The sequence below is a fragment of the Bombus impatiens genome, unplaced genomic scaffold, assembly GCF_000188095.3.
Source record: "Bombus impatiens unplaced genomic scaffold, BIMP_2.2 scf_0248, whole genome shotgun sequence".
Classification (NCBI taxonomy): domain Eukaryota; kingdom Metazoa; phylum Arthropoda; class Insecta; order Hymenoptera; family Apidae; genus Bombus; species Bombus impatiens.
The window spans coordinates 718,660-741,531 of NT_176667.1; the positions used below are offsets into that span (position 1 = coordinate 718,660).

At 41.8% G+C, this 22,872-nt stretch overlaps 1 protein-coding gene across 1 annotated transcript in view; it reads left to right on the forward strand.

Annotated features, from left to right (window-relative positions):
* Nucleotides 1-1,682: 1,682 nt before the first annotated feature.
* LOC100748406 overlaps nucleotides 1,683-22,872 on the forward strand; it is a 28,399-nt gene continuing 7,209 nt past the window's right edge. Inside the window, exons 1-4 of the mRNA XM_003488602.4 lie at nucleotides 1,683-1,944; nucleotides 2,855-4,135; nucleotides 5,829-5,972; nucleotides 11,403-11,580. Coding sequence (XP_003488650.1) covers nucleotides 3,235-4,135; nucleotides 5,829-5,972; nucleotides 11,403-11,580 — 1,223 coding nt within the window. The 5' untranslated portion in view covers nucleotides 1,683-1,944; nucleotides 2,855-3,234. The remainder of the gene's footprint in view (nucleotides 1,945-2,854; nucleotides 4,136-5,828; nucleotides 5,973-11,402; nucleotides 11,581-22,872) is intronic.

Consider the following 22,872-nt stretch of genomic DNA (forward strand, 5'->3'; position numbering starts at 1 on the left):
TTCACATTGATACTAAAACAATAGTATTATCGGGATTGGAATCGGTAGATAAAAGCGAGGATATGGCGTTACTATCGACATGATATCTAGCTGTTAGTGATACCGGCGATTTTTTAAATATCAGGGACATGATAATTTGCCATTAGATCCGTTTGGTTAGGGAATACTTTATATAATTTTTTGTGCACACAGTAAGAATCGCGTTTGAGTTTATGAAAGTTATGGTTTAAAAGTATTTTCTTACTGGCAATCAGTCGAAACTATTCTTAAGAAGAGGCAATCGATATTTTAAGGGCGCGTGATTCGCTTTTCTCGTCAGCGCGTAACTTGTACGAATTCAGTTCGTTTCTTCGCTGCTCCCTCGCGATCTGATAAATAATGATGACATTTCGTGTCATTCCAATACTTTCGAGTCGTTCTTAAGCCACACATGTAATGGACGCTATCGAGTCTTTCAATGAGATTGACTTTAGTTGGAAATGTGCTTGATCACGCGTCGTAAACACAAGTCTATATCGAACGTACTCTTATAATTTTAACGTAGAATATAAAATTGATAAATGCAACGAAGGTGGATCCACAAGTAATATCTCCGATCATCGACCGCGTTTCGAGGGCAATTTTCCACTTTGAAAATTATCGCATCGCGTCTGTTTCCGACAATCTGGTTCGACGTTTACCTGTTGGTCGTGTTTGCCGAAGTTTGACCGCAAGCACGGGGGTTGATCCGTGAGCAGTTACCACACGTTGCGGTGCAAATTCGAGCGCAATCTCAGCGAACGTTTATATAGTGTGTCGTCGTGAACCATCGATTACCCTAAAGGGACCGTTGCCACGTTAGTAAGTATCTGCGGTTTTACACGAGAATCCAATTTCCCTTGGGAAAGCTGCGCGCCTTTGCATCCGCTTAGCGAATAAAATTTCCATCGTACCAATAAAACTTCACCGTGCATGGGATTAGGAAAAAGCCAGCATCGAGATGTAACGTTTATCGTTGCAAAATTTTCTGATTTGCAAGGACAACTTGCTGTTTGTACTCTTAATTCAAATATCAAAATCGTATCGCAAGTTCGTATTCTCTTGGCAACAGGTTTATTATGAATACGAACTGTCTGTTGATATTAAGGTGAAACATGTATCAATTCATATATTAGTAATTAGTTCCCGTTGTTTTCCTTTCTGCCTTAAACATGTATGTTCAACGGTCCCTGGCAAACATTCTTCGAAAATGGTAATAACGTATTATCAAACACCAAGCAAAATTCATACGCGGAAATCTTCAACGTGGATAGGGAAATCGATTCAATGGAATATTTACGCTATCGATTTCAAATCGGACGTCATTCCCCTGATATCCATTTATTCTCTTACATAAACAGCTTCTGTTAAATAGCATTATCTTTCATTGAACTCAGCTGTTCTTGGAAAATAATGGACCTCGAAAGAGTGCTCTAATACGTGACATTTGCTTCTCTACTTGTACCGTTATTTTATTCCTTCAACGATAAGATGAAATACATCATCAGTTGGTGACGTACGGAGATCCCGAGGAGTCACGGAAGCGAAATGGATCGAATTGATAAAGAGACACGTGCGAAGAGAAAGGAAGCCCCGGGGACGCTGGAGGTGGGAGGTCGAGCAGGGTGAAGTCGCTGGCGGGGTGGAGATGGCGGTCCGTACGCTCCAACCCCTCAGTAACGCGGTAGCCTCTGTGGAAGAGGTAGCTCGGTGGTTTCGTGCTCCGTTATTCGACATAACGTCCTCCGCTTTCCTCGTGCTGTCAATTTTCGGCAGTCTGCGAGTCGTTGGTCTCTAACGAGATCGTTCGGATTGAAGAGAAAAATTTGGAATTTACCGAAGAAGTTGGAACAATGTAGCGTGAAGATATCTCTCGAGCGGTTACGATCAACAGGTTAATTCTTCGGTGACAAACCGAAGCGACTGGTGAGATTGAAGTCTCTCAAATGTTTGTTTGTCGAATCGAGGACGATAATTGAAGCACGAGCACTTAGGATGTTCGACTATTTTAGGTGGAGATACGCCAGCACGAGCTCCTGTCGATAACTCGTATTAAATTCGTAACTTATTGCAATATTTTCACATATTAATTAAAATCCCGTTAAATAAAAAGTAATTGAAAGCACAGTGAAACTACGAGCTCACAGTTCGTAATATTGATTTCAGATGGGTTGGAAATTAACCAGCAAAGATGAAAGGGAAACGCGATATGCTCGGTTTTTAGGAAATTATTGCAGAGGTTCGCGTTACCGCGCGCAGGAGTATTCATATAAATTTTGCATTTGTGCAAAACGTCGCGGTGGATGAGTTGATTCTCTCTTAGTCGAGGCTTCCCTTTTATCGTTGGTTTGAAACGAGAAAGAAATTTACGACGGCTGAAGGGAAATAAAATATCTTTGTGAGATTCTTTTTATTTACTCTGTTTCCCCGCAAGCCGATCGTTTTCCAGGCGAATCGTCGCGCTGCCGTACTTCGGTTTCCTTCGATGGCGAAGGCAAACGTCCACGGTGTTTGAAGAGATCTGTTTAACCTTAGGGAACCGTAGCTGTGTCAGTAACAAGAGCTTGTTCGCATCTCTGCTGTCCTTTATATACCAATCGCAAAAAAATACTCTTCGACGCTCGTTGACGTTGTTATTTACCATTGAAAAGTAAATTTTGTACTATGTTTATAACAGGATATTTTCGTAATTCTTATAGCACGATAATGTCAACGTTCTCGATTTCTATTTGAGTGGCTGCTTCGAATTGCAAATGTGATACGAAGCGTTCATCGGACTATCCTTTTTTTAAGAGTTCGAGGTGTCCAGCGTGTCCTTTAATCTCTTTGTCTGCAGATGAATTCTCGGAGATCCTTTCTCACCCTTTGGGCTATTCTCCGAATCACCGCGTCATTCCGTAATAGCAGTGCGTAAAAGCAGAGGACTCGAGAACCATCGTAGGAGGGAGAGCAACTCGACAATTGGGCGCGGAGATGAAAATTCAATCCACTCCGGAAGGTTGGCGCGCTGTTCGGAGAAGACCCGTGGCGAGCCGGCACAATAAAGAGTATCGCGTTTCATCATCATTGTGGAAACGCAATGGCAGAGGAGCTTTCTGCCTTCTGTTGGTAAATTAGAGAGAGAAGAAAATCACGAAGGCAAGAAAAAATACTAGGCGAAGGACAAGCAGGGTTCAAAAGAGATAGCAGGGACACTCATCGAGTTATCGAGCTGAGATGGCGACAAACAGTCCCGGACAATCGATACATCTAAAATCCCCGCGAAGTCCCTGTCAGCTACCGCAACTACCTGAAATCCCGATCGGTGGACGCAGAAGTCCCACGCAGTTGTCTGTGAGCAAATCGCCGGGCACGCCATTGGTTTTTGAGTTCCCTCCGGAATACTATCCGGAGACACCCAATACAAATTTCGATTTCGAGGAGTTTGGACGATTGAACGAGCCCGATCGAGGACCCAGAAGTCCGAGTTATTACGTTCGTCGGGGATGTAGGAGTCCAAAGAGCCCGACCCCGGACCTGTTGCACTCACCGAATAGAAAATCTCCTATTTTTCAATTCTCCGAGTGTAGAAAAAATTTAGGGAAGACTATGAGTTATCCGCCAAGGAGTCCGGTCTCTGTCTCGCCCATAGTGCCAGTCAGGTCTCCTAGTTCCTCGAATTTCGGTTCCAAAAACCTGAAATCTTTCGATCATCGTAAAAGTTGTTGTTTCGGATTGAGTGGTTCTAAAAATCCCATGTCTCCGACTATCGTCACCTCTTTGACTCACGGATCGTCTAGTCCAAAGCACTCTGAAATGAATATGGATCATCAGAGCAACGTGAATTACAAGACTAATGGATCCGGAACGTCTTGCGTAGAAGGATCTTTCCGAGATAAAAATGACAGTCCGAATAGTAAGAAGGGTAGCAAGAAGAGCAGTCATTTTAATCGCAGTCAAGGATGCTTAAATGAATCTAGCAAGAGCCAGAGCGAGAACACGGAGGATGTTTATGGGAGAAATGGAAAAAATATGTCGAGGAGATCGACCAGCGACTTGACTGATATGGGGGACGCGGATACGGAGGTGACTTTGCTCTCTAGCCCTCGAAGAAGAGGCTCCATGAAGGGTGGTCTCGGTGAGTAAAATAAATCATGACACAAGGCGACACATCGGTACGCTTATTGTTAGTCTCGAACGATATAAAATTCATTTCCAGCAAAGTTTTTCGAAGGATATTAATAAGGTTGTTCTCTGTTGTATTTGTCAAAAGTTCGCTTAAAAACAGCATGGAAGTCTTAATTGAAAATTTATTGGATCAAAATGGGTCAATCTTCGGGAGCGTATCGTCGACTCGTAATTCTCTCGTCGAAAGAATCTCCGGAATCGTATTTTAAAAGACTTTGCAAAGTGCAACGAGCGCGGAAAAGATTCAATTAACGGGGCTATCGTTGCACGAGGGAAAGAGAGTTAATTATCGATTCGTTATCGCGTGGGCGGGTCTCGTGTCCAGTGAAATCGCAAATTATATTATCTCGTAATGAGATACATCGTTTTCCGGACACCTCTAATTATTCAATCGTTGAAGCATCTGCGGAACAATGTTCTCTCGCGTGGCGATCAACGAGGGGGATCGTCGATAGGATTAAAATCATTAGCCATTACTCCATCGGTTTTACCGATTCCTCCTTCTCCTCTCCCCTCCTTTTCTTTTCAATGTCACGTGCGATGGCAGGATTATCGGTTTTAATTAATGCTGGTAGCATCTCGCGCTGATTCCCCCGAGTCGTTCGAAGCGTGCAACACGGTAACGAGCCACGCGACTTCCGAAGTTAAATTTTTTAATCAATTTGTAATCGACGACAATTGTTTCGTAATCGAGCTAAACGTGAACAACGACTCGGCCACGTGACACAGTTGGTCGAAGAAATCAGATTCGTCAAAGATAACAGGAGTGGAATTTTCCATATATTTCGGAAACGCCAGGCGCGCTTCTCGATTCGTTGGTACCAGCGAGAACGCAATTTGCTTACCGCTTAAAACATCCCATTGTTCTTAAAGTCAGAGTATTCTGTTTTGTATAAACTTCGTCCCCGTTTTCTCGCGGCTGCACGGCATAGAGATCATAATTACACCGCTTTAAACCATCTTACCGTGCATGATGTTCTTCGTATCTCCGCTTCGCTGGAATTAATAACAACGTCGTTATTAGCCCGTGCGTTTCAGAGTTAGTCGCTTTGTTCTTCGAGTCTCGTGTCACGTATTTTCCATAATATGTTACTCGGCCTTTCGCGTTGTGCTTTATCTCGTCACGCGGCAGACAAAGGAAAGGGCTACCGAGAAACTAAAAGTTAGCTCGACGTAATCATTTTCCCCAGACCGTCTTACCAATCCCAATTGGATCTTCGTTTAAAGGCTGCGAATAAAACCAGCTTTCGTCCTATTCGTTCCAGCCGGTATCCTTTCCCACTCGCGTTCCTTTTTTCCCTTGCCATCGGCAACTTTCTTTTTGCCGGCGGGAACGAAAGGCTGATCCCCGTATTTCGAGCGATTAATTCTGTAATACCGTTCGATCTTTAATCCCTTGAGCTAGGCGCGCAACTTTTGCTCACGCGTTGGAACAGGCTCAAAGTCAGGGGTTAACGGTCATCGCCATGGTCGCGAGGAATCGTCGTTCACGAGCGCGTTTCACGAGCATCAAGAACGGCGTCGAGCAATTACCAGGGATTCTAGATCGCCTTTATTCGCGACAGATCCCTTTGAACGTTGTACGCGACGCGAATTCCCCACCGGCATTTGATGAAATTGCCCGAGACGTTTCTGTGTTGCAGCCTACCTCGCGTCCAGACGGGGTTCCCGCGACAGCCAGTGCTCCAATTTGTCGAACGTCAGCAATGAGAACGTGGGTCCGTTGAACTTCAGCGCTCACCCCCGCGCCAGGCAACGAAGGACCTCCAATTTCTTGGAGCTACCCGGTAAGCACGTATTTCCATCGTTAAGGCTGTCGAACGCGATATTTCTTCGGTCTTCTGGTCGTTGATCGCGGTTAAGGACGGTGGATGGTGGCAGGTGGTAGACGTCGTAAAGATGGAGTGGAAAGACGCAGCTGGATTACCTTGTATACAGGGCTGACATTTTCCAGTCAATTTTCAATTTACCTTATTAAATTCTGGTTTTTAAGATCGTGGTTATGAAAGCACGTTTCAAGCATTTTATTAATACTTCGTTTGCGGTTATTTCTTTTGTTTCTATAATGTATGAAATTCTTTTCGTGTTCACTGGTATATACAGCAGCGGTATAATAACTTTTATATTAAATATGTTTTTGATGCTTGATGGATTATTATGTAAAAGCAGACTGTGCGTGTTTCATGGTCGGAAATTGTTATCATTGCTGGATCTTTCTTTCTTCAGAGCAATTTAAATGACAGAGAATTATATCTACTCGTATAACTTTATCAGGCATTCCAGCTTTTAGTTAGACGTAGGAATTTTCACGATATTTTTCTTCCTGTCAATTTTTGTAACCGAGTCGTAACAATTGAGCGGCTGATTCAGTAGAACGGGGTCGAGTTATCAGATCGACCATTGTTACCGGCGTTTTTAATCGTACATTACTGTTTACATTGAATGGTATCGGAAGCAGCGACGGCACCGCGCTGCCTGTCCTGGTTTAAAACTTTCGATACGCAATTCGAATGTGGAACGAGGTTTCCCCCAACGAAATAAATATACACGTCTATGTTTATGTCACCTTATATCTGAATCTAACAGCTGGCCGCGGAATGAACTATCGTGCAATCACGATGTTCAACGTGGTCTTGCCGAATTCGTTCATTCATCGACTAATCATGCAAATCCCTATGAAAATTCGTCTCGATTGAACGAAGCTATTAAATCTTGAATTTTTCCAATATCTAACGTCTATTCGTTCATGAAAACGTAGTTGCGCTTTAACGAGAAACAAGGGAAAGTAAAAAAAATTCAGTCACTTCGATCGCTTTGCATTCGCGTAGATGCCACGGAGCTCAAACTCCATTTACATTGAAAACGCTTTTTCATCTGCGTTTCAACACAACGAGGGTGGAAAAGGAAAGGTTCCTCCGCTTCCTTCGGTTGAAGAACCATCGAGGGGGTTAGGTAATATCGCGAACAGGATCGCGAAGGTAATCCCTGCCCCCGTGCGTCGATGTTTCGCGGTGGGGATAGCTTGTAGATCTGCCCTTGAATGGATTTCCTAGCGGCATTGAAGCTGCGGAACGTATCAAACTGACAGATTACCCAGGAGTATCCGAGACGGCCGTATCTGCACGGCGGAAATTAATTACGCGGCCGACGTCCGTTGGGTAAATACTTTCCGCAAATAACCAAGCCAACGACGACCTCTGTCGATGGAACAAAACCATCGTCGACATGTGATATTAGGATTAGCGATGTTAGGATGCCGTGTTGGTCAACCAGTTACATTCCGGTGGAGAAATAGCAGTAGAGAGAGGGGAACGCGGAAAAATGAGACACGTTCTCGTAGATCGCCATGATAATCTCGTCTGATAATGAGTTTTTTTCCCGACTGCTGGCGGATTCTCATTAATAACCGAGAGTACTAGTCGGAAATAGAAAATTGATGCGACATGTAAATTATTGTTCCCATGTTTATGATGATAAACACGATATGCACGATGATAAACTAGACTGCAGTCGTTTATATAGTTATTTATGAGAGATTTAAATATACAAAATATCTAACGATAAGCGGAGGATAAATATTTGCAGTTAAATGATAATACACATCGTTCTTTCCATTCCTTTTTCTTTCTTCCTCTTGTTTTTTAACCAATACGATGAAAAAAATCTCAGAGCGGAGAAATGGCCTTCTGTATAAAATATAACGCAGCGAATAAGAGGAAAAGTACGAGTAAGCGCTAGAAATGTGGGTGTACAGGAGATAACCGACAACAAAACGTTCGACACAATCGTTTTCAGGAGGGAAAAATGATCGCGGAAATGTACATGCTCAGATACGCTCGCCAGTCGGGAGCGTTGTTCTTTGATAGCGTGGTTTTTGTCGAATGCTTTTATGATCGGCTTCTTTTCCGTGGCACGCGCAATATTGCGAATTTTTGTTGGCAAAAATTCCTCGACGTATTTTTGCCAGTCTGCAAATATTTAGAGAGAAGAACGAGTCCGGTGATATTCCCATTTACCGTTACCGATTCCTCAGATAAAACGTGTATAAAACGAGCCGAACCGATGCGATACGATGATATATACGTCGATAGGATAAACGTAGTGGAATAGGACGGACTAGGTCAGACACGGGTCGCCTTTGTCTCGAACGCCTCGGGATTCTTCCTGCTTTCTCCATTGGCTTCGTCATTTCCTCTGCGTCCGATTTAATTATTCACCGCCTTCTACTTCTTTGTGCTGCTTCTGTTTCGAGAAAGCCTTCGGGCATTGTGTTTTTTATCTAAATTGTGGACAATTAAGCTTCATGCGAACTACCGTTCTTCTTTAATTCAGAGAAAAAGAAAAAACGAGCCGAAAATGTTTGCGAGTCAGATTTAAGTTAACTCGAAGCTTGATTATCTTGACAAAGAATTGACATAAAATTTATGATTTGATTGTTTTCGTCGAATTATTAATTTTTTTTTGTTAATTGCCAAAAAATCTAAATAAGGGTAAAATCTAACAGAGAAATCCGTATGCCTCGAACACGTTACTACACGTACTTCTAAAAGCTTAGTAGAGATATACAAACGTGACAAAGTTCTCTACGTAATTAATATGTTGTTTTCTCTATTTATCTCGCTTTTAATGCAAGATGCACTTGTACTACTTTTTCATCGAATCCCTCCGTTGTATTTGCCTCGTTGTACTCTTATTTCTAGATCGGTCTGAGCGTAGTAACAAGTTCAATCTGTGCTCTCGCTGTTTCTCAATTTGCGGGAGCTTTATCTTTTCTCGACCTACCTCCGAAATACCTTGGGAGATCGGATTTCATTCGTAGTTCCAAATGATAGTCATCGAAGCTCCCATTTGCTCGTCTAAGCTTCCTATTGCTCGAGGACATTGGAATTTCCCTCCGAATCGATGAAAACTTGCCGCTAATTTCGACTAGGCAAAGTTTTAGCCAGTGTCGTTGCCGTAATTAGATACTCGGCTCGGGAGACGAACTTCTTGAGTGCCTCGTCGACCTGTAACCGCATTAAATGCCCGCTTTGTCGGTCGTCGTGTACGCCACGTGTTCCTGGTTCAATTTTCATCCACCTTTGGAACTTGTCCTTGTATGTTAACGAACTGTTGCTCGTGCAAGGTTACCGGTAAAATTATTTCTTCCGCGGCCGTTCGTTTGACGCAACGATTCCTCAGCTGCCATTTTCATCTGCTTCGTCCACTAAGAATTCGATTATTCATTATTGGATACAGATAGTAAGGAGATCGTGCAATTTTTGGCCACTTCGATTCATCCGAACTACCAGAACGATCAAAAATGACCAATCCACAACTTTTCATAAAAACTTTACAAACTTACAACGATACAGTATTAGCTGTAATAGTTTTTGAATCTGGAAAGGTCTATTTTTTCATTTTTGTTTCTGTGGCACGTGTTTCGTGGCTCAGTAGTACGATATCTCTATTGTTAAATCAGAATAGACGAGAGTTTAAAACGTATTGATATTATCGATATAAATTAGAGAATGAACACTATTCGTTGCAACAGATGAAACAGACTTATCGTGGATGAAACCACGAATAGCACGTATTGCGTAGGTGGTAGATGTATTTTTGAATGTATCCGAGGGTACGGACTCTGTTGAAGATTTAATTAACTCGATAATAAAGGGATATATAAATAAAAAGATTATAGAAATAATTGCAAGACTCTGAGCAGAAATTTATTCCACGATTGGCCATTCCCTGGGTGGTTCATAGGATCTGATGTAGTATGCATGAGCAGGTTGCGACCGCGCTGTAAACCGTGGTCTGAACGAAGACCCATGGTCTGTTATGGTATTTCGCAGACCCTTTGAATACTGGATTACGTCCGAACGTTAAGGTCCCCCTTCATTTCGCATTTCTGCTAAGTAATACTTCTATTCAAATATATGTACATGCAACGTGACGTAGATTATAATTCTTCGCGTATTATAGTCGTTCGGTTAAACTACATTATACCTACATAAATATTTATCGATGCGATGGAGCCCACAGAAAAATATTGAAAAAGTTGAATAGGATGGTATACCATGGAAGTTAGTTGGAAACCAGTTGCATTAAACCGCGTTGAAAAAGCGAATGAAATTCTGCGGAGTTTACAGGGCTGGCGAATGGAATTTTCGTTTTGAATTCGAGAGTTTTGGTGATTGAAACGGCTATTGTAAACAGTTTTCAAGTTCATGTATTACAAAACGATGACTCGAACACAGTTTTCCCTTTATATTTTAAGAGCGAAGAAAGAAGAGCGAACCAAAATTGCTAAGTAGGGAGAAAAAGCGTTTCAATAGTTAGCAAGCTGTTCGAACAGGAAATTGGGAAGCCTTCGAAGCTTCGAAAGCTTTGTTCGTATATTTACTATGCGTCACGTCATAATTGGAGAATTTCCAAAAGTAAGAAAGAAAAAAAAAAACGATGGTAGTTTGTTTAACGTAGATCGAGGGTTTCTTTTTACCAGATGTGAACTTATCAAGCTCTTTGCCTTTCACTCTTCCATCGGTTTATTTACTTTTTTTTCGCATACCCTTCGCTTTAAGACTGGAACTACACAGACGTTCTTTACGCCGCTGTCGCATGTCGCACGCGGGAAACACAGCACGCTGGCAATGCGATACAATATTTAGTATCGGCGTGTAACACGCAGCGTATAAGACACTCATCCAGCCGTACAACAGAAAAAGTGCACGTACAATACGCGACGTATGAAACGTCCTTGTAATCCTGGCTCAAAATTGATCTCGTCACTTTCCAATATGTATGTAAGTATGTAGAAATGTTAACCACGGTAAGACAAAGTATCTTGAAGTGCGAACCGACGCGATTGTTGAATCGTATGTACGCGGAAAGAGAGTCAGTCTTCGATTGGTGTGCGATAAGGACAGTCCTATTGTAGTACCTTTTTACAGCATTTTTCGATTAAATTATTCTTAAAATTTCCCTATTTGTCTTCGTGCGTGAAAACTGCTCTTCCTACGTACACATATATATTTGTCTTATAAATTTTTAAGAGATTTATTTGACGTTCATTACGTTCGTAGAAATTCGAAAGGACGAATAACCGAGGCAGCAAATGCAAAACGAAGATAACTATCTAATTAATCGAATATCCAAGCGATATGTGTTTATATTGTTTGTTCGCCTATTTGAACTAATAGCCTGGCTTTAATTAACTGTCTATCAATATGTTTCAGTGCCAGATCACATCAGGCCGCGAGTACATAGTTTACCAGAGAAAGCGTACAATCCGAGAGCCGGAGAGGATCTATATAGACTTCGGGCATTCAGCATCACACATAAAGGCGTCGTTAATCGTGGTGATTCGATTATCTCGAGACGTAGCAGGAGCAACACTTCTGTCAATAGCAGCAGGTAATTAGTCCTTGTTAAGAATTATGTTTTTTCTGTGTATGCGATTGTGAAAACTCGTTATAAGTATGTTTCAGTAGGAAATAATTGAAGCGAAACGTAGGAAAATTGAAAAATTAAGAATTTGTATGGTGCCATGATTGTGCAGAGCATATCATGGATAGAGCAGAAAAATTTGAAGCATATCGCGTTCTAATATTTTTTAAATAGAAGCGAACGATCGAACGATCTACAATTTCGGGAATTTCAAAGCCGATAATCGAGCGGCCCTCCGTATGCAGGATCAGTATTCTTGCTTCCTTTCGTTTCCATTGAATTGCGTTGAATCCGATCTAGAACGAGAACAATGACGGGCAAAATGCGCGACATGCTCGTTCCATCGATCACTCTCTATCACTGGGATTTAACTTATCAGACCGATTTCAATTTTCATATCATTGCCCTGCTAATAATTAATTGCATCGCGACGTGATTCATTCTTGGTTTTTCAGCCACTAAATATGTGAATTTAAAACATCGATATTTCGTTTGACATCATAATATTGCCAGAAAACTTTATTGTTCTCCAACTTTTACAGAAATCGAATACAACGTGGATTCAACGCTCTTTGTATTATATATATTTTCCAGAGGCATTCGGCAGCGAATCCGACTGCCGTAATTTCAATTACAGTATGTTAATCATGCGCTTACTTGTCCCCCAATTTGTATCGCTCTCGCCTCATCATTTTTCACACTTGTTCGGGGGTATTAGAGGATTCAGCGGAAACGGAATTAATGGAGCACGTTTGTCGACTTCCCTATTATGATTCTAATACCTTCGAGCCAACCTCGGCCATCGTCTACAACGATATATTTCAGTCCAACGATATCGATCTCTATATCCTTAATTTCTACGCATTAGCATCGCGATAATAGTCGTTTAAATTATTCGTTTTGTAAATTAATCTCTTCGACCTAGTCGCTCTTAATGAAACAAGCTGTTTCAGTCATGAAAGAAGATCGATTGATTTTTGCTTTCGTCTCTCGAAAATTCATTTTTTTTAGCAACCATGGAGCCCATGACATTTCCGACCGGATAGAGGTAGAGGTAGTATCGTGGCGCTACGTTCGCGCTTTCATTCGTTTGCCTTCGACTTTCGTTACGAGAGGCCATAAGTCTTCCCTTCCCTGACAGAGAAAAATCGTTCATACCCATGGGAATGGCGCTTGTACTTCGTTCCCGTTAAACTGATTGTCACGATAAAAATTTATGACAATCAGAGCTACCATGCCGAAAATTTAATTCGCCGGTGATAAGCGCAGGAAAGGCATGTTTATTTGGGGATCGCGTTCCAGATACTATGTTCGATAAGATAATCGCGTTCGCGTCGTGATAAAATCCTTGACAAATCGATCACGTTAAAACGCGTGGCCCCTTTTCTAACGAAGACATTTAGGTAAGAATTAAAAAGTGAACGTTCACGCAAGGAAGTACGTCGAAGTGGAAAATAATTTCGATTATGATTCTCGGTTAATGGACGTTCATCAGGATATGTTTTAAAACAGTGAGCGAGATTGCAAAAATCTACAAGCTTCATATATGATGCCCACGCATGGGGAGAAACTCCACATACACGCGGCGCAGGTAATATCTTTATCCTGCTGATATATCTTGGCTATGTTACAAAATATGAAAAAAATTGTTTCTTATAAGGAGTCGCTTTATGGCCAAACCGTATACTTTGAAAGTTATTTTTTTCACGAATGAAAACGCTGATGAAATTTCTGGCTCCTATATCAACCTCCTATTAGTATCAAACTAAATTTAAAATCTCCAAATTTCGATCTTCCGATTGCCAGCGATCAATTGCCAACTACGTATTTTTAGCGCATAATTCTGCAATCCTGTCGAGATAAAGGAAAATTCATTTCTGGACATTTTCCATGGTTTCCTGATATTCATTTTCTCACGGACTTTCGAGCGTATTTATCACGCTTGTCGATGAGATGGAAACTTCTTCCACGGCATTCCATGTTTAGACGGCTGTCTTTCCTAAACTAGAAGTCGTAAATGAGAAAATCCTCGTACCTTGGTGATTTAAACTTTCGCTCGCGTCCGCTGAGACACAAGAGAGTGGCACTTAATTTCGGCAACAACAAGTGAATTAATCGAGTTCCTACGGTTAACTTCGCACTTTATATCGTATTGTGTATTTCAACAAATTGTTACCCAGTGATTCGTTTGCAGTCAAATTTGCCATGCAAGTTAAATCGGTACGCAAAATTCAACGTTAGTTTTTGATACCGAATTGTGCATTAATAAAAGCCAACGTACTGTCATATACAGGGTGGTTGGTAACTGGTGGAACAAGCGGAAAGGGGGTGATTCTGCGCGAAAAAAGAAGTCGAAAATATAGAATAAAAATTTTTCGTTTGAGGCTTTGTTTTCGAGAAAATCGACTTTGAATTCAATCTCACTGTAGATCGTGTCTCGATGGAAAAATTAAAAAAAAAAAATTGAAAAAGAAAATCTTTATTCTATATTTTCGACTTTTTTTCGCGCAGAATCACCCCCTTTCCGTTTATACCACTAGTTACCAACCACCCTGTATATTTCGTTGAGCAAATTCATCTCTCTCGTTCCTTTAAACGAGACTTCTCTCTCTCTCTCTCTCTGTTTCTTACGTTTGAGAAATGACGTTTATAAATCTTCGCATGTATCACCGTTGTTTGAACTTCCGGTTTCTACTTGTTGTCACTTAACAAACGATCTTCGTTTTCCTTCTCATTCGGATAATTTACGCACTAGGCGAACAAGTTAATTCGTCGCTGCCGACAATGAATCAACTACAACTTCATTTTTTAAATGCACGAAGAAATCTTCCTCTTTATCTTTTATGACATAATCGTATCCTATATCTAAACGGAGATATTCTCGATTGTTCGACAAATGGAATAAAGCGGTCGATGAGAAGGGCTTGAGTAACTTTTGTCGATCGCGTAGAAATCTCGCTTTCGTCGACGGGTCGATTTCTATTTTAATTCGAATACGTTTCTCGCAAGGGGGAGATATTAGCAATCGTAAACGGGGAAACGTCGGTCGTATCGCCCCTTTTTCACGTTTTTCATTTAACGTCGTTTAATTGGATCTCGAAAACGACGTTGAGCCCAGCTGAATTGTCGGACGTCCATGACTCGCCATGGCCAGGAACGATGACATTTCTTTTGCAATTGCTGCACGCGTTCCACCAAGGTCGAAAGTTTAAGGGTGACGTGAAAATTAACGACAGTCGACGAAACTACTGTTGCGTCGTTTCCAGCAAATTTTTGGCAATCAGTCGTTTAAAAAACTCTGAAAAATTATATGGACAAAACGTAATGGTTCAACGATTCTCCAAGCGTTTTCTCTTCTTTTCTTTTTCCGTGAGGATTTAAGATAGCCGTGGAATCAGCTTACGGTTTTCAACGAAGGGCATGGATGTCGACGAGCTGCCTTTTTACTTTTGAAAGCACGTCGCTTAAGTAACCAGCAATCTCGTTGCTATTCTGAAACGGCAACAATAACGCTCGCTATAGATGGGGAACGTGAGAGATCGGCATTGAACGAACCAAAGTACAATATCTTAGAAACTTTATTATACAAAGATAATCGAATGTTTGCAACGAAATGTGGGATCAAGTCGTGACAATGATGGAGAGGCTTGCGTATTTAAAGGAGGATCGGTGATACGATCAGGGACGATCCTTAGAGGAAGAAAAGGAAAGGGCGAATCGCTATTTGGCGGGGAACCGCGCCGATTGGAGGAGAGCCAGAGCTCATGGTCGAGGCTTCCAAACGTTCCTTCATTTTCTTATTTTTCTTATTTTCATTATCAGGTATGCGGTGCAAAAGAGAGTGGTTATTTTTGAAAGCCACTTCGAAAGGCCGTGAACGCTTTGACTCGTCCATCAGCTATTCGACTCGACTCGTGTACTTTTCCTTCTGTTCCCTACCGCTTCTATAGCACAGTCGCACGTTCTTCCTGGCTCGATCCAAGATCAACATGCAAGACACGAGGAAAGACTCTCTGCCACGCACTAACCGTATTTCCTTTGAATCTCGTTTCGATAGAACCATGCTGGCGTGACGGAGTCGACAAGAACGCGACTAGCTTCTCGAGTGTCTTCCATCGGCTATTTCATTCTCGAATTTTTCACATAGAAATGTTGGAACAGATCGGGAGAACACAATAATATCGTACGTGGATCGAAGCTGGAGCCGAGTGAAAAATACCGCGTGTCAACTCTCCCCTGCGTGGCACGACGTCAAAAGGGTATCCGTTTGTTGTTTTTAAATTGTGATTTGGTGTGACGATAATGGATCTAGTCGCTGTACTCGATCGTCTCCTCGTACTCCATGGACTGCTGCGCCCTCGTCGACGACGAGGTCACGGACTTGATGGATGTCGACGACTCGATCACGGACTTGGTCTGTACGCTCTCCATGGATTTCATGGTGGAGACGGATTTTGATTCCGCCGTGATGTTCATCGACTGTTCGACAAGGCTACCAGCGTTTTCGTTCACTGTCGAAACGAACAAATTCTTATCTTAATACATCGTCCGATGTATTGATTCACGATTATTTTGAACGTATCTTACAAATTTCGAAAAATTCCGAGTCACAGAAAATGACTGATAGCGTTAATTAGAATTAGAAAGTGAAATAAATAAGACAGATTGAACGTAAATAACAGAAGGAAATCGAGTTAGATAAGTAAAAAGGGATTCGATCGTGTACCAAATGAAATTAGCAGCACGCACCTTTAGCGACCTCCATTACTCAATGAAAGTTGCGCGTCGGTTTCTCTTAGCCAGTCGGTTCCCAAAGGAAGTTTCCGTGAAGAAAGGAGACGCGAGCAACTCGAGATCGAACTCACGAATGGTCCGAACCGCGGAGCTTTGGGTTATTCTAAACCCGTAACCGATGATGGAGAGGGAAAGTCCGCGATCACGTGGCGGTAAAGATGCACGAGTGTCAGGGGGTGAGAGGGTAAGGTGAAAAATATTGAGCGTGTTTGGCGGCTTTTACGACGCGGCGAGGAATATTCGTGGAATTTCGAATGGCTCGCAACGTACGTGTCTCGACGCTGAGTCAATGTTCTTCCGACAACCGCGACGTACGTCTAGCTCATTGTTAGTCATCGCCGTCGAAGATTGGTACTCTGATAGTCTCGAGATAACTGGAACCAATTTATAATCGGTTACGTGTATCTTTGTAATAATTTCATTTCGCGTTTCTTTAGGACAAAATTTAACGAAAAGCGAATTTCTGAAACCTGAGAATTTTTTTAGCCATCGCAGTCATCGAAGTTGTAAGGTATTTCGAAATCACATCTGGTGGAGCCTCCAAGAGCTGCTTCTGTGTAATGCCGAGGAAAATAGCGATTCGTAATCCGTCTTCCTGATGAGAAAAAGTCACGGTGGGGAAGTTCGTGGAAAAAGCTCCATGATCGAGGAATTAGATACGGTTAAACGATAGATCAAGTATGAGAGTTTTTATAGCGTTGATGAAACGTTCTTAAACCAACGTCGATTCGACGTTCTCGTTACAACGATACTTCCTTTATTTCTGGCGCAGATGCTTCCATTATAAATTTCTGTTTCTTCTGGTTTATATTAAGAAGAAGTAAATTCCAATAGAGATTCTTCCATTTAAATACGTATATGTAAAGAAATATATCTACTTCAAACCACGATAATTTCGCATAATGTAAGTGAGTCATTCTCGCGAAATCTAAGAAACATATTTTTCACGAACGTTCGCGAGTTTCACCCTCGTTCGAGCACTATTTACAGTGGAAACGCAGTTTTGAAATTTTGCCAGATTTTCTGTAAACGTACCGTCTTCGTATTTTTTTCTGCGACATACTTTCAAGGCAGTCTGTTTCAACGCGCAAGGTGATCGGTCACTAAATTTAAAGACTGATTTTCCGAACTAAAGGATGAGTCACTTTCCGATCGTGGAAGATCAGCGGTTCCTTTACGGTTCTTTACGCTTTAAGATTCTTTACGGTTACATGCGAGTAATAATTGATGACTCATGCATGCTAGTGATTGTAGCAAATCGAATTTTCATCCATGGAAACGGTCCAAACGTCGCACATCAAATGACATATGAACTAGGCCGAGTAATTGTCAGCCAACGTTGAATTAATCGGAAAGTTTGACGGGAATCTTTAATTATTGGCCTGGTATGACGTTCATGCGTCATACTGGCAAACCATTCTGCTGCTAGAATAGTACTTTTATTTATATTTGTTTGAACAAAATGACTAAGGTTGCGCTATTTCTACGCCACGTAACGAGCTCGTTCAAGGTGACTTTCGTTTAATAATTTTCGATGGAAAATTGGATGAAATTAGATAGAAACTATGATAAATGGTTTCCTGCTACAGAGATTGTTCTTTAATTAAAATGTCCATTTTGCATTGACGCACTTCTATCGATACCCTCCAACGAATTTTCCTCTGTACAATCATCGCGGGATGGTTCTCTCGAAACATCGTAGGAATCCCCTCAAAATAGTCACAACTTGTTTGCGGCCAGGCGTTAGTTAGACCACCGAGAGCGATCCCACAGGGAACGAGCCCGGGAAAATAGGTTTCACGCAGGGAGGTCGGTTCTCTGGCTTACGCGAAAGGTTTCCATCGTCCAGCCTCTCGTTCCTCGTCAACCTTTTACGCACAGCCAACTCTGAATTTATGTTCGTCCGTGGTAATGTGCCGCTGGCGAGGATTAACGAATTCTACGAGGAAATTCGATCGTTCGACGATTACCGTTCAAGAAAATAGATTCGATGAAAGATTGGCTTGAAAGAAATCGCGTTTCGTAGATTTAGAACGAAGTTGGATGAAACGCAGTGAGAACGATTCTCTATGTGAGTATAATTTAGAAATCCGAAACCACTCGCTTTTTTACGCTTTTTTACCATATTCGATAAATGCAACTTTGTTTCTAACTTCTTGCTGTTCCATTTGCGTGCAATCTCATCGAAATACTCGGATGCGACAACATCGTTTCTTATTCAACGTGACTAGCAAACATCGATGTTCGAGCTATTCGGATTCTGCTCTCAACCTCGACTCGCTTTTTTCGACGATTCGTCTGAAAATTTTCTTTACAAAATTATCGCCAATTTACCAATGTTGATGTGGACGTTTAATCTCTCTCTCTCTCTCTCTGTGAGTCCTTTCAATCCATGAAAATTTACGTGTTTTCCTGACGATAGAAGGAGAAAAAGAGGAACCTCGACGATCGTGTAATTTCACGGCAGAGATGTCGCAGAAAAAAGTTTGGTCGTTGGAAAGATGATCGTCGAGCAAGAAACGACTACCATTGTGTCTAGACGATAAGAAATTCTTCCGGTGGAGATTGCCTCTCTCTTTCGTCGTGATCGTCTGTTATTACGCCAATTATTACATCGTATCCAAGGAGATGAGCCCAGTCGATGCGTTCCATCGTCTCTTCAAATAGACGGTGTAAATATTTGCACCGGTTTTTCGTTTTCTTACCGGAGAGATCTCTCCCTTTCTCGTCCCTCCGTTTATATATAACTCTGCACGTTACAGCCTCATCTTCGTGTTTCGTGTAAGTGTACTTACACACGTGCCAAACCGGAGGAATGCACGAAGCATTGTTCTTGGCCGGGACACGACGCGTGTCTCGATCGAGAGGAACCACGAGACGGAGTCTTGAAAATCGTGTAAAAGGAACAGTTGAATAATCGTCGGTCGAGATTTTGGACTTGTCACAGCGTTTCTCTGAATAAATGGGTATAAATTCTCGGAATAAATGGACGAAGTTATTAACGTAAATTATTAACGAATAAACACAGTGTTTTCGCTTAAAAATAACAAATAGCACTGCCAGATAAAAACGCAAACTCAACAAGCAAATTAAGAGCCGATGAGAATTATGATTCGTGATAGCGACGTTCGTCGCGTTCTGCTACTTTGCCGGATTCATTAGCATTCTAAATATTATCACGATGATCGTACAAAGTGGTCCGCTTTTCTACTCGTGTAATCCGCCGCGCAGCGCAATTAAAATCAGTCGCGCGAAACGCGCTACATATATCGGCTGCTTTTCAGTTATTCGGGCATTTTTGATCGTGTCCACGCTGTTTCTCCATTGGCACAATTTTTTTTTTTTTATTTATTCTGCTCAATCGCGCATATCGTGATCGATTCGCAATTTTTATTCGCCGATAAATAAAATGTCTGGCAATTTTCTACTAATTTCCTGTAGATCGAACAACTCGTTCAACCTTGAAATTCCGATTTAAAACTCGAATTCCTCGACAGGGTTAGCCGACGCAGTTACAAGACGACGAAGATCGTAAAACTTCAACTCGCTGAATCGAACTGAGGGGCTGAAAGCAGAGATTTCCGTTTTATTAGGTTGAAATTCGTGTTCCATTGCATCGAGACAAGCGCGCTGCTTACGTCGACCCATTGCTGCGTTAATCCCAGATCGGCAACTGCTCCTTTCCACGCGCTCGCTTTGTGTCCAACATTATGCACGTAAATATGATTATGTAGCTCCCCGTCATACGATCGATAAGGGCTCGCAGTGAAACGTGACAGTCGATTGGAGGAAGTCACCTTGCCACAGTAGCGAATCGAAGGAATGGAGAAGCGAATACCTTTGTTCGAGTGTACATCGACGTAAATGGTTTTATTCTCAAAATATCACGAATTTATAGCTATGTCTCTCGACGACAAATAGGTCCTTTCCGATGCGCTCTTTTCAAGCATACCAGATGTACGTGCAATATGAATGCCTCTAAATTGAAAGAAAATTTAATAACAACTCAAAGAGGGTTGATATTTGATCCATATGTGCACCAGCAGCGTGCACTAAGCGATATGTGAATTGCTTGAACAATTTTCTTGTTCGTATTTCGTTCCCATCTGCTGTGTATGTGTACAAAGTAATCCAAACATACGATAAATCGAAAGTTTCGGTATCAAGAAAATTTCAGCTTTGTCCAGCCACATAATTGAAACTAGTCGGTTCTTTTCGTTTCGTTGAATGGCTCACGTGTAATCGACCAGAGGCTTCGAAAACTTATCCGGATTTACGTAATGTTTCGTGTAATGTTCCGCTGATTCTGTAGCATCGGCGGAAATTCAATCGCCGTTGGAATTGATTTCACCACGATCTCTCCCCTACCGTTCAACTCAACTCCATAGAACCCTCGATGGCCGAAACATTCGATTCGAGAGCTTTTTGGTCCATTAACCGACGATTTTTCATCGACGCCGACGATGCAAACGAAGAAACGTTCCGTCGTCGGTCGACGATAATCGATATGATGGATGCAATTTAACCATACGCATTCTCCTGGATGCACGTCGAGACGTATTTTCCCTTTCGTTTGCTCGGAAAACGTGGAGGATGGAGAAGGGATAGAGTACCGATGCGAGTTTATTAAAATTTTTCGTGGAAGGTATTGGTGTCTTGTCGAGTTTATGGTTGGAACAGTGGAGCTGAAAACAACCGAGACAGTCGCGAAATTCCACGATTTTTATTTTTGTGGCTGCATTGCCGTTTCAGATGACCCGATTCCTCGAATAAGTCGAAAGTAATTCTCGCGGAAGAAAAGTCGGAAAATTTATAACATTTCGTGTACATATGGAAGATTCTGAGAAATACGAAACGTGTTATTTACAATAATTCATATTTATCTGGATTTCCGTGGTAGATTGAATCACGCCAACATGCAATCTCGTATTTCACACTTGATCGGTTATAATTTGCATCACCTAAATATCAAAAGGTTTTGTTACGTTCTTCGAAATAGTTTCTATATCTTTGAATTACACCCCAGTTCCAAACAATCCAGATCACCGATTGTTTCAACTCGGATTTCTTTTATGCAGACTTCGTCCCTAATTAAGGACCAGTAACATTCGCGGCATGAGAACGTCGACGATCGTTGTAAGCGAAGCAATCTGGAAAATTGAAACAAAACGCGCCACTGCGACAATGGTTACATTTTCTCGATATTCTCGGCAAATCCCAACAATCCTCACGTGTTTCTCCTGCGTGTCGTGTTTCTCCTTCTCTTGAAACGGGCATGATTTTGCATTTGGAGAGATAATAGGATTATTCTGTAAACAACGATCGTAACTAAAAGTTATTTAGATGCAACATACTAAATGTGCATGTTTGACGAAGAACCGTGTAATCCATTGTTCGAGCGAAGCTCGCTAATAGGATTCGGTCTCCTCTCGCAGCGGGTTCTATATACTTACGATAAATTAATTCGATGGACTTTATTGAGTCGAGATCGATGATTGCTTGAACTATAGATGATAATTATAGATCTGGTCTGGAAGGGCTCGTAGCTGCGAAAACCATAGACGCCAGCCTGACTGTCCTGTGGAAATCATGATTTTTATGACATTTTACAATTCATCCCTACGACATTCTGTGTGTTACGTCGGGCGACTCTCTATCTGGACCAGGTCATACACCGCGGGCCAGACGGACACCAGATGTCCGTTCATCCTTGCTACGTACCCTCAGTAGTCCCAAGGACCCATCATAAATGCCAGTAATTTGCTAGCTAAGGTCCTTCAGACCCAACAAATATCTTTTTTCTAAATCACTTTCTAAAGACTATTTACTACGGCTTGACACGGGGAAGTTAGTTTTTCTCACGTACGATGCTTCCTACTAGCAACTTTCTATCGAGGGCGGCTAAGCCCTTCCTAGTCCACCAACCTCCGTTTATCCAATCAGGAGCAATGTATACTGCTCTGACTTTCCTGACCAAGAATGTCATGAACAAATCCGATGGTCCCGTGCGCTAGACACACCCATCACTAGCTTTCCTACGACACAGCATCGTCAATGTACCTTACTTCTCCTACGACATCAGGAGGGTCAAGTCAACTACTAAGTCTAAATCTAACGCCTGGTCAAGTCAACTACTTCTCCTACACCGCTAGAAAAGTCAACACTTTAAGTTTAAGCACAACGCTAGAGGAGCGTAATTCACGTAAACTATCTAAGTCGATTCTCGGTATTGTCGAACATCCATCTCCTCTACTAAGTATACTATAGTGTTACGTCCACTAATACACTAAATTCAATTATAAGAGTCCTGCTCTAGCGTGCATATCTATCTTATCTTCGTGCGATAAGTTGTTATCTATTTATATCTACTCAACAGTGTAATCTAAGTGCTGGAAATACATAACTTATAATTCTGCGAATCACAGTGTTATACAAACTGAATCACCCCTATTGTCTCAACGGAAA